The 14,336-nt window shown below is 41.5% G+C and overlaps 1 protein-coding gene and 1 non-coding gene across 2 annotated transcripts in view; one reads left to right on the top strand and one right to left on the bottom strand.

Moving 5' to 3' along the window:
• Positions 1 to 11,028: 11,028 nt before the first annotated feature.
• Positions 11,029 to 11,163, top strand: LOC141473090 (small nucleolar RNA SNORA76). The gene has a single exon (XR_012463554.1). It is a non-coding gene; the product is annotated as a small nucleolar RNA SNORA76 (small nucleolar RNA).
• A 547-nt stretch (positions 11,164 to 11,710) lies between these two features.
• Positions 11,711 to 14,336, bottom strand: part of TEX2 (testis expressed 2) — a 28,332-nt gene continuing 25,706 nt past the window's right edge. Inside the window, exon 11 of the mRNA XM_074160025.1 lies at positions 11,711 to 13,769. Coding sequence (XP_074016126.1) covers positions 13,647 to 13,769 — 123 coding nt within the window. The 3' untranslated portion in view covers positions 11,711 to 13,646. The remainder of the gene's footprint in view (positions 13,770 to 14,336) is intronic.

Here is a 14,336-nt window from a genome sequence, read left to right as displayed (position 1 = left end):
CTTTTATGCAAAAGACATGGCTTCTTTGCAAATAAAGAGCTGCTTCCTGTATAATATTGTCATAATTAAAAATTACAGTAACTACTATTCCTAGACACTAACTGAGCAATGTCAGTGTTCCTCGCTTCTGAAACGTTGCCTTGCATCAGACTGTTGAATTCCCTCACGGATCATTGGTGTCAGGCAACGAACTACAGCAGCGCGAGTGCGGACTTCGAGTACTTTGCGAGTGGGCTGGGATGTGGCCCCAAGAAGATACCAGTTCAAGGAATACCAGGAGGCTGGAAAAAGCTGCATTTGAACATGTTTCTTTCCCTTTGCAGGCCAAACTTCTTTAAAGCTCAGAAAAATGAGACAATTTGCAGATTGAACTGGTCTCCCCACATATAAGCTACTTAAGCACAAAAAGACGTCTTCAATAAGGTACCAGGAGTAGGAACAACTATTAGGAAATCCTTCATATCTTAGAACATTTTCTCCATGGAGTTACTTCTTCTTTGGGTGACGCCAGTGATATATACTGTTTATTATTTTATTTTCAGTCTTTCCCAATTCCTTTTAAGGCATTACTGCTGCAGCGGAGCTCAATTCTGACTTCTTCCTCTGGCTCTCAGAGTCTGTCATTCACAAATTAAGGTCATTAAATTTCACCACAGTCATCCCAGCTTTCTGGTTTGCTGTAATATTCAACTAACAATTGGGATTAACAGAACAGGGAACTGTCTATTTGATTTTCTTTCCCGTGGAAGTGAATTCACCTCTCCCCCACCCAGATAATAGGGAGGGAACACCCTGACACCACACAAAATGCCAGGTAACTTCTCATACTCCTTTTAAACAGGGGTTAGATCTTGAGCCGTAACTGACAGCAGCCATCCTCAAAAACATGTATACACATGTATAGCCACATGCTAGTCCACAGACACTGATGTAGCCATTATTAATCATTCTGCTTTCAAGATATTAATAAAAATAAAAGATTTCCAACAGTGTTGTGATGGAAACAAGAAGCAATGGTCAGTGGTCAAAAGTTACTCCAAATTAGCCTTTGGGCAGTAACATTTTGCAATCATATATTAATTTTCACTTGAAGATCTCAACACATTTTACAAAAATCACAAAAAACACAAAAAACACAACAAAACCAAAAATTAATCAAAAAATCAATTCATGATAGGTAAGGAATTTCTTCCGCCTGTACACAAAAATGTTGAAATGTCAATTTACTTTTAAGCTAATATATACTTAATGCACACACACACAAAAGTATATCTATTTCCAGGCTTTTGTTTTAGATAAGATGTAAAGGTTATTTAATTTATTTAAATACTACCTGAGAACCTTTGTAATAAATGAAATAACTTGAAAGCCTCAGTTGCATAAAGCTGTCTGCAGGGCTCGGGGCTTACAAAATAGAAACAAAACAAAAAACCTCCACGAACTAAAGACACTGAATGAATAATTCAATTCTGAATTTCAACTAATTGCACAAACAAATTGTGCCTGTCAGATTGCCTGCATTTAATTAACCATCATTCTCAACTGCCAGTTGTTGCCCAACATCAGAGGGCAGGTAGCCGCTTAAAGTGCGTATTACACATCTGTGTGAGTCCAAAGAAGAAATCGCGATGAACTGCAACGTTTCAACAGCTCCTTATAAACTGCTTTTTACTCAGACTTTTGACAAGCACATTTCAGCTTTCTTATACCAAACAAATGTGTATTTTCACTGCAGCTGTACTCACAAAAAAAAAAAAGCATCCCTATTCCAGAGAATTTAATTATTCTTCTATCAGACTCGTGGGTAAGGTAGAAAACATTTTTAGACAATATTTCAATACAACGGTCTATACGGTATAAATCCTATACATTATATACCAAAGGGAACACAAGAAATACCTGTTTCTTCACAAAGATCTATCTACCCTAAACCTGCTCCATGAACAAAACAATTTAATTTAAAAGACTGGAATGACTCTGTTTGCTACTCTATCAAAAAAAAGACACACCAAAAATATCCATTCTCCAAACTGATCATTTTAGATAACGAATGCAGTGAAACTGCATCCAGAGTGAAACACAGTAAGTTGAGCAAGAACACACAACTGTTAAAGGCAGGAAGTGAAAATTATTCAAGTTCCTTTACATTGCAGGTGGGAATTTGACACCCAGAATGCAATGACTAGTGTTGAAGGTTATTTGCAAATAAAATACAACATACAGCAAATCCACCACATCTTTCAAACCAAGATTGTTTTTCTAGGCTAACTTTACTCTCTGCACAAGTTTTTCTTATCTTTTATCTTTTTATCTTACAGAATCAGTATATTCTCCACAAAGCATGTTCTCTTCCTGTCTTCTTGTTATTGAGACATGAATAAAGAGTATATCATCTTCACAGAAAATGTGCCTGTAAAATAACCACCAACACTACGGTTTGGTATCAAATATTAGTAATACACAGTATATGGAATGCTACTTGTTGTAGATCTGTAGATTTACCATTTTCATATTTAACGTTTGAATATCTGTTTGTTGTGGCATCAAGGCTATAGAAATTATGGAATTAAATACGAGTTCTGAAACTCTCATCAAAACATCAGTAATCAGTGCTGTCTTCCAGATTACTGACATTTTAGAAGTTTGCTAGTGCTTGGGACCAAACAGAAAGTACTAAAGTGCAGAGTTCCTCCGCACATTCTGCTGTCACAGGAGTACAAAAACTTTTCTGAACATCTACCCTCCAGATCACAGGCTGAACGATAAAGAAAACCAAAGCTGAAGAAGCTATTCACTCAAGTGTATACCAGATGAACACCTGAATCTTGTCCACAGGCAGAGTGACCCAGAAACTTCTCAGATATGACTAAGATCATGAAATTACAGTAGTTTTTTTTAAGCTTTTCAGTGTAGCATCCTTGGTTTGGAGGAAAAAGTGCCACTCCCATCTACAATCTTATGGTGCCTACCAGTACTTTGTGATGAACAGGGAGATGTGAACTCTGCCAGGGATGGCGAGTGCTTACGGCATTTGCAGACATCTCAGGAAGAGAAGAAAACGGACTCTTTCCGAGGCCAGCAGGTCTCTGGAGCCAGAGAAATCACCCTCCCCTCAGAGGGCTCAGGGTCCCGTTCTGTCCCTGCCCCAGGAGTCACACTGGGAGGGAAAACAGCACAGAGGCACACAGACCTCGCTGACAAAAAGGTCCTGCCACATGCGTGGGTCCTTTCCCTTCAGTTGGGCAGTATCCCCGCTCCTGCCAAGCTCATGCTCTCCATTCTAACTGGCTTTGGCTTAATACCACTTTTTTCTAATGCTTTCCTTCACCTTCCCCATAAGCCTGTGTTAAGTTTTACTGCTTTTGAAGGGGGTTATTATATTCAGCCATCAAAGTCACATTGATGTGGTCATTGCAACCCTATGTGTCAGAGATACCATCTTCTTTGGGTGAAAGACTGAACACAGAAAACATTTCATTAGTTCTACCTTTATTTCTAACGTTGCATTTGTACCCAGATAAACTACATAAAATACCATATGTTTAAAATCTTCTATTCACTCACACTTTGCAATGTATGCAATACAGCAATGCAATATTTATTTTGACCAACATTTAGAGAAGTCTCTTGGAGAAAAGGCTAGGAAGTTAGTATAATAGTATTAATACAAGGTTTTATTATTTCAAATAGCATAAAACAATAAACATAAAAATGAACAGATTATTTAAATAATTACCTGTGGTTTGCCTAGAGTCAGAAATAAAAAAAATACTGTCTCCTGATTTTATTAGTGACTTTTATCAGTGGCTAGAGACTGCAGTATCAAGGTTTCAAATACTCAATAGACTTTATTTTGAACACAAAGCTTTATAGTTAATCCATTAAACAATTAATTAAAGCCTGGAATTAGCACTGTTATGAAAAGCTATGAAAACTATAAAAACCTGTATGTACAAGCCAAACTTGTTCTCATTTTTGTGTGAAGTATGTAAGAGCATTCTCCACCACAAAACCATAATAATCTCAGTCCTGAGACAGACTCTCTATAAATTCTGGCATAGACGCAGACACTGTCCTCCCTGCAGGGGTGGGGTCTCAACTGCTGTGATGCAATGCAAATTCTTGAAATAGATTTTTATTTCATATTGCAATTTTATTTTTGAGGAGATATAACAACTGACTACAAGAAAAATATGTCAGGACATGAAACAGCTAAGCAAAAAGAACTTAACTTAGTGAACAGAGAAAATGAGAAAGAAGGAAAACCTGGTTTGGGTCTTCTCTTATTTTATCTGCAATAATGTCTATTTTAACAATTACCCTCTTGGGAATTCAGTGAAAGCTTACTGCCTTGACAGTCTGTACTCATAATAATCTTCCACATCAATAGTGATGTTAAGTGAAGGATTTACAGTATTTTGAAATTACTTGGGGACTGCTTTAGAATTAATTTTTAATAATTTAATTCAAAACAAATTTTCAAGCTCTCATTTAGTTCAACTTTGACAAGTGCTCTAAAGTGCTCACTGCTAATAATCCATAGCAGCCTAAAATTTGGGACTAAATAAAAATAGCATTTTAAAGCTAGAATAGAAATATACTATCTACTAGAGATAGCATTTTATAAATAGAAATAGAAATGGACTTTATAAATACCAGTTAACCCTCGCATAAGAATCTCCCCCACAGTCCAGATCTACCACATCTTTAGATAGAACACTTCTAGAAATCAAAGTAACAAAATGACAAAACAATTCTGAAGGACCCATGGAGTCAAACGAAGGTCAGCGAAAGCTGTAGAACAAGTTCTGGGGTGTTTGTATATGTCCATGATACAGTTCAGTGTCAAAGACGATATCGTCTTCACTCACTGCAACATTTCAAATTTTTTTAAGGGTTAGCAGAGCAATGCCCTATTTTGGTTTATTGTGTCACGAGAAAACAGATCCCCACAGGAAGAATTTTTTCCATTAATTTATTTGCTTAAAAACAGTACTTTTGAAATGCAGGTCACCATGTATGTACAAATCCCACTGAAGTCAGTGGAAACAACAGACAGAAAGAAAACCAGGCCACTCAGTTCCTTGAGGTTATCGTTCTGTAACCTAGAAATACGTTCTGCTGTGGGGGTGATACCACAAGAGGTTCTTCAGGTATGAGTAACCAACAGGAAAACACTTCATAGTGACACTGGATGCTGCCTTTGAGAATTGCTACTGGTTTCATCAAAATAATTGAGTGCCCACTGGTAAAAAAATCAGATTGTCGTGTATTACCAGGTAATAATTGTCTCTTTTCTGAGTCTTAAGTAGGAATACATATGCACCAAATTTAATTTGTAAGGTCTAATGGATGATAAAGGATGGATGGTTTGCCAACTATAATTTATATCCTCATAATTTCTTTGGTAATGCCTATATTAACAAATAAAAAAAGTTGACAAGATATATAATCACTCGAGCAAAAAAGTTCTACAATCCTCACTCCATAATCAGCTTAACATATATCAGACTGTACATTTCCATTTTACTAAAAAGCTATTAAAAAAACAACCTCAGCATTAACAGCACCAGCAATCAGCATAACCAGCACCAGACCTCAGCATTAACCAGCACTCAATAAGAAAAGGTCTATACCATAATTTACGATCCTGCGACCACAACCAATAAGGATGCAAGGCAAAATATCTTTAAACATTAGGGCACACTGCAAGCAATTGGCATATTCATCACAGATAGCATATGATTCATTACACTGGTTTTGACAGCTATTCTCTAATCACACTGCCAGGCTAGAGGCTAAACTCACCATGCATAATAAAACTATGCCATGAAGAAACTCTTTGTAAAATTCAGTAAACTACCTGGGGGTGGGGGTGGTGTGTGTTCAGTATAGTTAAGTATATAGTGTTCAGTAAAGTTAATGTATGAAAGAGAGATGACAAAAAATAAATCATATCTTATTTAGAAAGCGAAATCAAATCCGCAGAAATTTTCAACTTAAAACTAAATTCCAACTCTGTCAGCTATTTCTCATAACACTGTAAACCAGTTCCAGCGACTTTTCATTCATATGCTCACTCATATTACGATAGGAAAAACTGAGAACTACAGGAGGTCCAGTCTGCTTCAGCTGTCCTCCGACTTGACTGAACTTTGAGTGGTGCTCTACACCATAAAGCCCCAGCTCAGTTTAGACTTCAGTCTCCCTGTAAACCCAAAACTTGTTACAATATTCACGAGAACACCAGCAAACAAAATTAGTAGAAGGGCAGAGTTATAAACAATGAATTTATACTCCAGGACAGAGCTGTCTGTGATAATTTTAGGCGTGCAAGATCAGTTTTCATTCCTCCCAAAAAAACCCCCCTAAATCCTAATATACTGTTTTTTAAGTGACCAAGGAGATCTGCAACTCAAATAAAACACATAAATGTTAATTAACATAGCGATTGAAGACATCCTCTTTAAAACGTTCTGCTGTCCAGCATAGGTTTTCACGCCTATCAGTTAACTGCCCAAACACCTCAGGCTGAGCTAAAGCACACAGAAGAAAAGACACCTGGCTAATGCTGGGGGTTTCCCATGTCAAAAACAGCCACATGTGCTGCCTGTGCACCTGTAACAGAGCACTGACACCAGTCCCGCAGCCTGCGGAGAGAACAGATCCATGTTCTAAATGCCAGTTTAATCCCTGAGAGGTTTTTATTTTTGACTTGCACTGACTCCAGGTTAAAAGAGAAATAGGCACAGTTTGGACTGTCCATGGCTCACAAAAAGTAGAGAGAGCTGTAAATCAGTGCTGTGTAATATTTACAGTGACTGCTTATTTACTGACAGCTCTACTGCATTTCTCATTGCTGTATCTGAGATGTCACCCTTTTATAACATGTCCCCCCATACATCGCTAGGGCAATTCCAAGAGCTATGTGCTGTGTCACCCAAATTAGGAAACAACATTTTGTCTTAGAAAGAAAAGACAGGAAAAGTAGCCCTGGTATGAACATCTAATATAAACTGTAGGAAAACAATATTCAAGTTGGGATATAAAGTAACAAAAGTACATTTATCAAAGAAAATCCAGAGCTGCAGATCATCACCAGTACTATTAAAAGAAATCTACAGAAAACACAATCTGCAAAATCTGTAAGCAATCTCATGTTTTGCATGTTCCTGCAATACCAAGAATTGTATGCCAGTATTTTTCATGGGAATTTATTACTCAAGTGACATTAGTAATGCTAAATAAGCCTTCCCAGTTAAATGAGCTAATCACAGGTGCGGTGACTGGGACTAAGTTCACAGAAATTAAAACTAGTTCTGAAAAGGCACTGAAGGACGGAATAGATTTCAACGTGGAAGTCACAGTGAGGACAACCGCTGGCAGAGCCAAAGGACTACAGTAAGAGCCAAGAAAAGAAACAGAAATTGAGAACCTGAGATCAGATACTGATCTGAGGTAACATGGCAGGGCAGGGAGACCAAGAGAAATCTAGAGAAAAAAAGGGCTGAATTCTACTGGGGCCCAAGTCTAGGTTTTTGTGACTATGCAAATAAAATTATACACAGCTTAGTAATAATCTGTTGATTCGAAAAGTACTTTTGGTATTCTTATTGAGTACCATTTTTAAAACTTCATGAGCTGCAAATCAGTGTTTTCCTTGCAAAATCTGAACCTCAAACCTTACAGGACTCTGAAGATATCAGTCCAAACTTATAGTCAGTCTAAGACAAAGACATTAGCACTCTACAATAAAGATTTTAACATAAGATTTGTTGACAGTCTGCATTTAACTTTTTCCAGTTTCCTGATGAAACGCCAACACTAGGTATGTTACAAAGCTTCACTACTAAATGTGTTTACATTTGAAGAAGGGGAGTGGAGCTATCATATTCCAGGCAAAAAACAAAGCCTTCAGCTTTGCTTAACCTGAACTATAACTCCAGGTATTACACCAGCACTTTCAGGTAACAATGAACAATCCATCAAAGAACATAAATTAAAACTTTCCTCTTCCATTCAGTATAATGGAAACAGTACATGCCAGCTGGCTTTTTCATTGTCCCCTGACCCTGAGATTTACAAAGAAGAGCACCTTTCATAACTGAATTTTTGAAGACTTAGTTTTCCATCTCGGTATACACACAACAGACAGCACCCGTTTTAAAGTACACCGTTGAAAATTATTACCTCCATGCAAATAATCTGCTCCACATTCCATCTGCTTTACACCAGTTTCACTATTCACTGTGCTTTTATTGCTCCATGCAATACTTTATATACCAACCTAGGTATTCTTAAGAGGTTCTGTGGGGCGGTGACTTGTGCACTTTGTCTTTCACCTTTGAATTTAGACTGTAGTCTTTTTTGGATACCTACCAACCACATGTACATTTAGTGCACGTTGCTATCTTCGCTCTGGAAACAGAATGATCAAAATGCTGTAAGATAGTATATACAGCATACATAACTAATCATTTGTATTTGGATATCAACAGATACACAATGTGGTGGTTTTTTCCAAAAAGAAAACAAGGCCCTCCCCGGTTATGAAGGGAGAGAGCAAAGATCTAACATGTGTCACTAGTTCCTCTATCCACCTACACAGTTTCAGCTCCCAAAAGTTTCTTTGTCCTACTTTCATGGATTACTTTACAGGAAATTAACTGTGGTTTTGTATTTCACGGATTATTATATATACTACACGTTCAGGTACGGTGTTAGGTGCAACAACACGCAGCTGTTGAGCTGGGTCAGGCCGATACGCTGCAGCCCCTCACCCCTGCGCATACACCGACATATGGCAAACTTTTGGCAAAGCCCTGGTAGGACCCCACTGGGTCATTCGTGGGTGCGTGTCCCCCCCCAGGCTCCCCTCTCTGCGGGCAGCGCAGAGTCCGTGTCGTCCCCCGCCTCTGCCGGGGGGTGACACGGACCCATGAACGCCCGGCCTACACCGAGCCAGGCCTCCCCTGGTGCTCACCGGCTCCGTCGCCCCGTGCCCACCCTCCCCCGCCGCTGTCCCTGCCCTCCCCTCCCCACCGCCCCCCTAGGCCCAGCGGGCCGGCTCAGCTTACCCCGGGCCTCGGCGACAGCAGCAACGCGCCCAGGCTGAGGAGGAGAAGGCAGCGGCGGTGAGCTTCCATGGCTGCCACCCGCGGGGGGCCCGGCCGGCTCCCCCCTGTCCCACCCCCACGCGTGGCGCTGGCTGCCGGTCGCGGCGTGTCCGGCGATCCCCGCCCGGCGGGGCGGAGCCGCCGCCGGTGAGGGCGGGAGGCGCTGACTGGACCGCCCCCGGTTCGCCGGGGCGGGAGGCGCTGTCTTGGGATGGCTTCGGCCGCCGGGGCTGTCCGGGACACCTCCCGCCCGGGGGCTGCGGGCCGGGAGCGGGGAGGCGGCCGGGTCAAAGGCCCCGCAGCTTCGTTCTGCTACCGGAGCCCGCCCCCGGTTTGTGCCCAGCCCCGACGGAACTGCAGCCTGCGCCCGGGGAGGGGGTCGGCCAAGAGCCCTGAGCTTTAACCCCCTCGCTGGCGGCTGCCGGGGGTGGTTTGGTTTTGGTTTTGTTATTTTTTAAATACCTTGTGGGTAAATTGAAGCTTAACAAATAGCCTCCCTCCTCCGGCCCTGCCCTGGTACAGTTTCCCTATTGATTTTTCATTTTCCAAGCCAACCGAGCCAAATTTATTTGGCATCGCTCCTCTTTCAGGCAAAGTCACTGTTGACCCTGGTGTGCCTCGCAATGCCTTAAATAAACGCAAAAAAAAAAAACAAAACCAAAAACAAAAGAACGTGCCTCTCTGAACCATAAACTGAGGCCAAGCTCCTCTGAACAGATAAAAACACAAAAAATGCCAAATGAAATGGAGGAAGCTTTAAAAAGAAGAAAGGGAATTTACACTGCTTGGCAAAGGCCTCGCTCTCAGACGCCTATTTATATAACAAAGCCACTTTGTCCTTGCTACATATTGTTTGCTTTCAAATACTGCTATCATTAATGGAGCCGCAGAGCACACCGAGTACCAAGCGTGCAATAAGGCACATAACAGATCGGCTCCGGCAGCTCCCTCTTTCATTGAGCGTGCCTTTGATTATACAGGCAAGAGACATAATTATGATCTAACCCTCCCCAAAGTCTGAATGCATAAAAACATCCCGGAGCTACAAACCACACCAAGATTCCAGTTCTCCGCTACTGACTGACGCATTTCTTGGTGGTGGCCTTGGATCTGAGAAGGAGCAGACCACCTACTGCACGGCTTGGCGTGCGCTATGGCAACAGTTGCGCCAACACTGCGTATGCCACCATCAAACCGCAGTTATTTCACTCAAACGGCCTCGCAGGAGGCAGGGTCGACATTACAGACGGAGCTGAGGCAGGAGGAGGCCTCCCGGGGCGGGAAGAGGGGCGCTACCCCGCGCCCTCCGGACACCTCTCCTCAGAGAGGAACCATCTCTGAGGTGGGCAGCCCTCAGGCCCCAGCCGGGCCTAAGCTTTTACGTTTTTAATACTTAGCCCTATTTCTTAACAGCAACAAAGTGGTAGTGCAAGCTAATAAAGAAAAAGAGCACTATTGTTTCTGAAAAGGCGGGCGAAGCTCCCTAACCGCGGACTGACCAGGCCCCCCTCAGAGCCGGCCGCCGCAACCCGCCGCCATCTCAGCGATCCCCCACCTCAGCCGCTGCGAGCGACAGCCCCGCCCACCCCCGCGCGCAGCCGCACCTGGATCAGCACGTGTCCCCCGGAGTTGAATCCTATTGGGCGAGACAAGGAGGGGCGGGGTGCCGCCGCTCTATAAAGGGCAGCGAGGCGGAAGTCCGGTCTTTCTATCAGCGCGGCGGCCAAAGGTGAGGGTAGGGAGAGGGGGGGCCGGGCCGGGGTCTGTTTGCACGTGGGACTGCGGTTATGCATGAAGCAAGCCTACTGCCCTTTTCCCTCCATGTCTTGGAGGGGAGCGGCCTAGCAAATAAAACTGTGCACCCCGCGAACGTCTCCGGCTGGTTCTTTGCACGCGCGTCCGCCCGTTGTCCGCACTGCCTTTGACCCGGCGGGGTGCCCTGCCCGCGGCGCCGCCGGCCAAGCTGTAGTGCTAGAGCGAAGCCCTTGTTCATAACTGGTGCTGCTCGGCCCGACCCGTGTGGCGCTTTTAAAAGCAAGTGACAGCTCGTCTGGACGAGGCGTCTCCGCCAGCCCCAGAGCCGGGCCGCCGCCACCGCCCAAAATGGCGCCGCGGCCTGAGGGGAAGGCACCAGCTGCTGGGGCAGGGGATCTGCTGTTAGCTCTGTACTCACATTGGTGACGGGACTGGACGTACAGGAGCAGTACCCGGGTCTAGCAAGACTGTAAAAGAAGATACTTAAGCTCAGAGAGGCTGTCACCAAACCTACTACGGTGGGGTCCCTATTTAGTTCTGGTAGTCATTTCAGAGTTTTCACAGGTGTAAAGTGAAAAAACATTTTTAAAGCATGTTCCTCATGAATACTAACTGCTGCAGTGAAATTCAGTTTCTCTTCACTATAGTAAAAGTATTTAAGCTTTTACCTATTAGAGCTAGAACAGTCTCAGTATTTGTTAACTCTAAAATCATCATATGCCATAACCACCAAGTACAACTTGGGTATATAAAAAAAAATAATCTGAAAAACACATAAGAAACGACTTGCAGAAGACAGTGGCTAAGCGCTATGTAGAAATAAATTCTGAGTAATTGTTTGACATGGGATAAATTTATTTATTAAAACAAAGCAAGCAGATTGTAGTTACAGTTTATGAAGTGCAATATGACAATCTTGTGTAATAAGTCTAAATCTGTTTACACATTAGTGCATCTAGTCCTTTGACTTTAGTTATTGCACATAGAAATTAAATCATATAAAAGACCTGCGTACAAGACATGCAGACTTCATGAAAGGCAAATAATGCCTACATAATCAGAGCAAACCCCAGAATATACACAGCCTGGAATGGTCAAGGAGGAGTTCAGGTAACAAATATAACCTACTCATATTTCAATTAAATGTAACCAAAATAGGTGTTCAAATATAGAATTAATTTTAAATATATTAAATGCTAGTTTTCTTTTATGTTTCAGGCAAGGTGCTGTTTAAAAAACCTTCAATATAATAGCTTCATTTAGAGATGGTAAATCATCAAGTTACACATGGAAATTTTGATTTACATCAAATGTGACAACACAACGTACAAAAAAGTTCTTAAAAAATTACTTCTAAAAAAAAAAAAAAGCAAATCATGTTATAAAAGGAGAGCCAAAACTCACCTTCTTTGTAAACTAAAAGGTTTTCTGACATCCATGAACAGTTGGCAACACTGAGTATCAGAAAAATATTACATGTGTTAAACAGTGGATATGTAGTGTTCAAAAATTGAATTTACTGCATACATTGAGTCTTGAATCATCATACCAGATAGAAATAAAAGGCAGTTCTCCCTCCCCCCATAGTTTTGGCCATTAATTAGCAGAAACAGTCTTTTAATTACATCGCGATCAGCTTGAATAACTGCAATGCTCGAATTCCTATTCCACAAAGTCCAAGAAACCAGTGCGTGGGGGGTCCAAATCTTTTCGTCACAGCTGTTTGCCCAAACATCAAGGGATTTGATGCTTGGAGTTGCGGGGCTGTAACGTGAGAATTGGGTCCCACGCTTTGCGTGTAAACACAGTGCAATGCAAAAGAATCACAGCAACAAACTCCTCTAGGAAAAAAACTGGGGGTGTGTTTCGCTGCAGCGAGAGGCTCTATGCACAGAAGGGTCACTAAGTACTTCTGGTCATGTGCAGTATTGACATTTTATGTGTGTGCTCATGTCTTTACAAACATTCAGAATTAATTATGAACCAAGGTGATTGTACCTCACTATAAGGCGGCTTGCTATGGTTTGGTCTCATGGCTTTACCAACTTTTTCCTCCTCATTTACAAAAAAACTGACAGTCCCACTTTCACTGATAGCTGTGTGTGTTTTATGGCTACTTGCTTCCCAAAAAAAGCACAAGTTCTGTATGAAAAAAGTAATATGTATATACCACATTGAATCACAATATTACCTATACAATCCAATTTACATTCTTTTATCCTGAAAGCATTTCATATTTCGATTGCTTGACACAAGCTATTGACTGCAGAAGTGAAAGAACATAAAACAGTTCATTCTACACCTCCAACTGCCTGAGAAAGAAAAATATTCTTCCAGTTTTATAAATTCATTCCTTATTTAGGATTTTTTCCATTTGGCACACAGTTCCTTTGCTGCCAAACAACCTTTTCAATGCTTTAATGCACTTTAACATAGCATGAAAACATAAGCTGAACAAAAGGTGTGTCAACGAGCTCCTTGATCTATTACAATTAGGTTCCTCCTCCCTCCCCCAAAGAACAGGTCATCTCAGCCTCTGAGTTAAAATCCTGATGGCAGCCAGTACGAAAATAAATCAACTGCTTAATGGAATGAAACTTCATGTCACTGAAGTACACAGGAACAATAACCAGGCAAGTGAGCACAAAGGTATGGTTATAGGCAGTCCTTGGGGGGGGGGGAAGTGGCACAAGTTAAGGATGAGAACTACAGCACAGTTTATAAAACCATGAGAATAACTTTTATAATACTGTAAACTGCAAGAGTCTTCACATGTCATGGTTGATCGGGGACCTCCGTGATCAGATCTTGAGGAGGGCACGTAGAGGAGCGGGGATCCATGGCTGAGTGCATTAAAGGAATATAAACATCATCCATGTTTGGCATGACAAATATTTTCTGTGAAAAAGATGCAATTAAATCAAGTTACATTTCATATGCCACTTGAAACCTTAGTTTTCTGATTTGTTAAGTTAAAAAATGCAACAAATTCCCACATTCTTGAGTTCAGCATTATTTGAGTCAGTGCCCTACGGTGTCCACCAGCTCAAGCCATTTAGTTGTGTTGCAACTGTACATGAAGCTCGGAAATATGAAGATCTCTGCACTTTCCATTACACTGAAATAGGACCACAAGAAACACACCAACATTTCTTAACTCTGCTGCTTTCTCAGCTCTTACCCATATACTTTCAAACTGTACTTCTAAAGAAATAACAGGTTTGATTTCTGGTTGATTGTACAGGTTGGGGTCTTGAATGAATCTGGCCAGTAAACTCTTTTCCTATCCTACAAGTATTTGTAAATTTGGAGGTTTTTTTACTATTTTGCACTACAGTCAATGTGATTTTTAAAAATCATTTTATTTTAAAGGAAGTAGTCACAGGACACCTTACTGCTTCATGTGTTCTTAATTCCAGACAGTAGTTTGGCCTCTTCATCTAAGAACACCCAGGATCATGTTTT

Source organism: Numenius arquata, chromosome 17, assembly GCF_964106895.1.
Source record: "Numenius arquata chromosome 17, bNumArq3.hap1.1, whole genome shotgun sequence".
In the NCBI taxonomy this organism is placed as follows: Eukaryota; Metazoa; Chordata; class Aves; order Charadriiformes; family Scolopacidae; genus Numenius; species Numenius arquata.
Note: the sequence above shows the minus strand (reverse complement) of the source record. Positions and strands in the feature narration are given on the sequence as shown.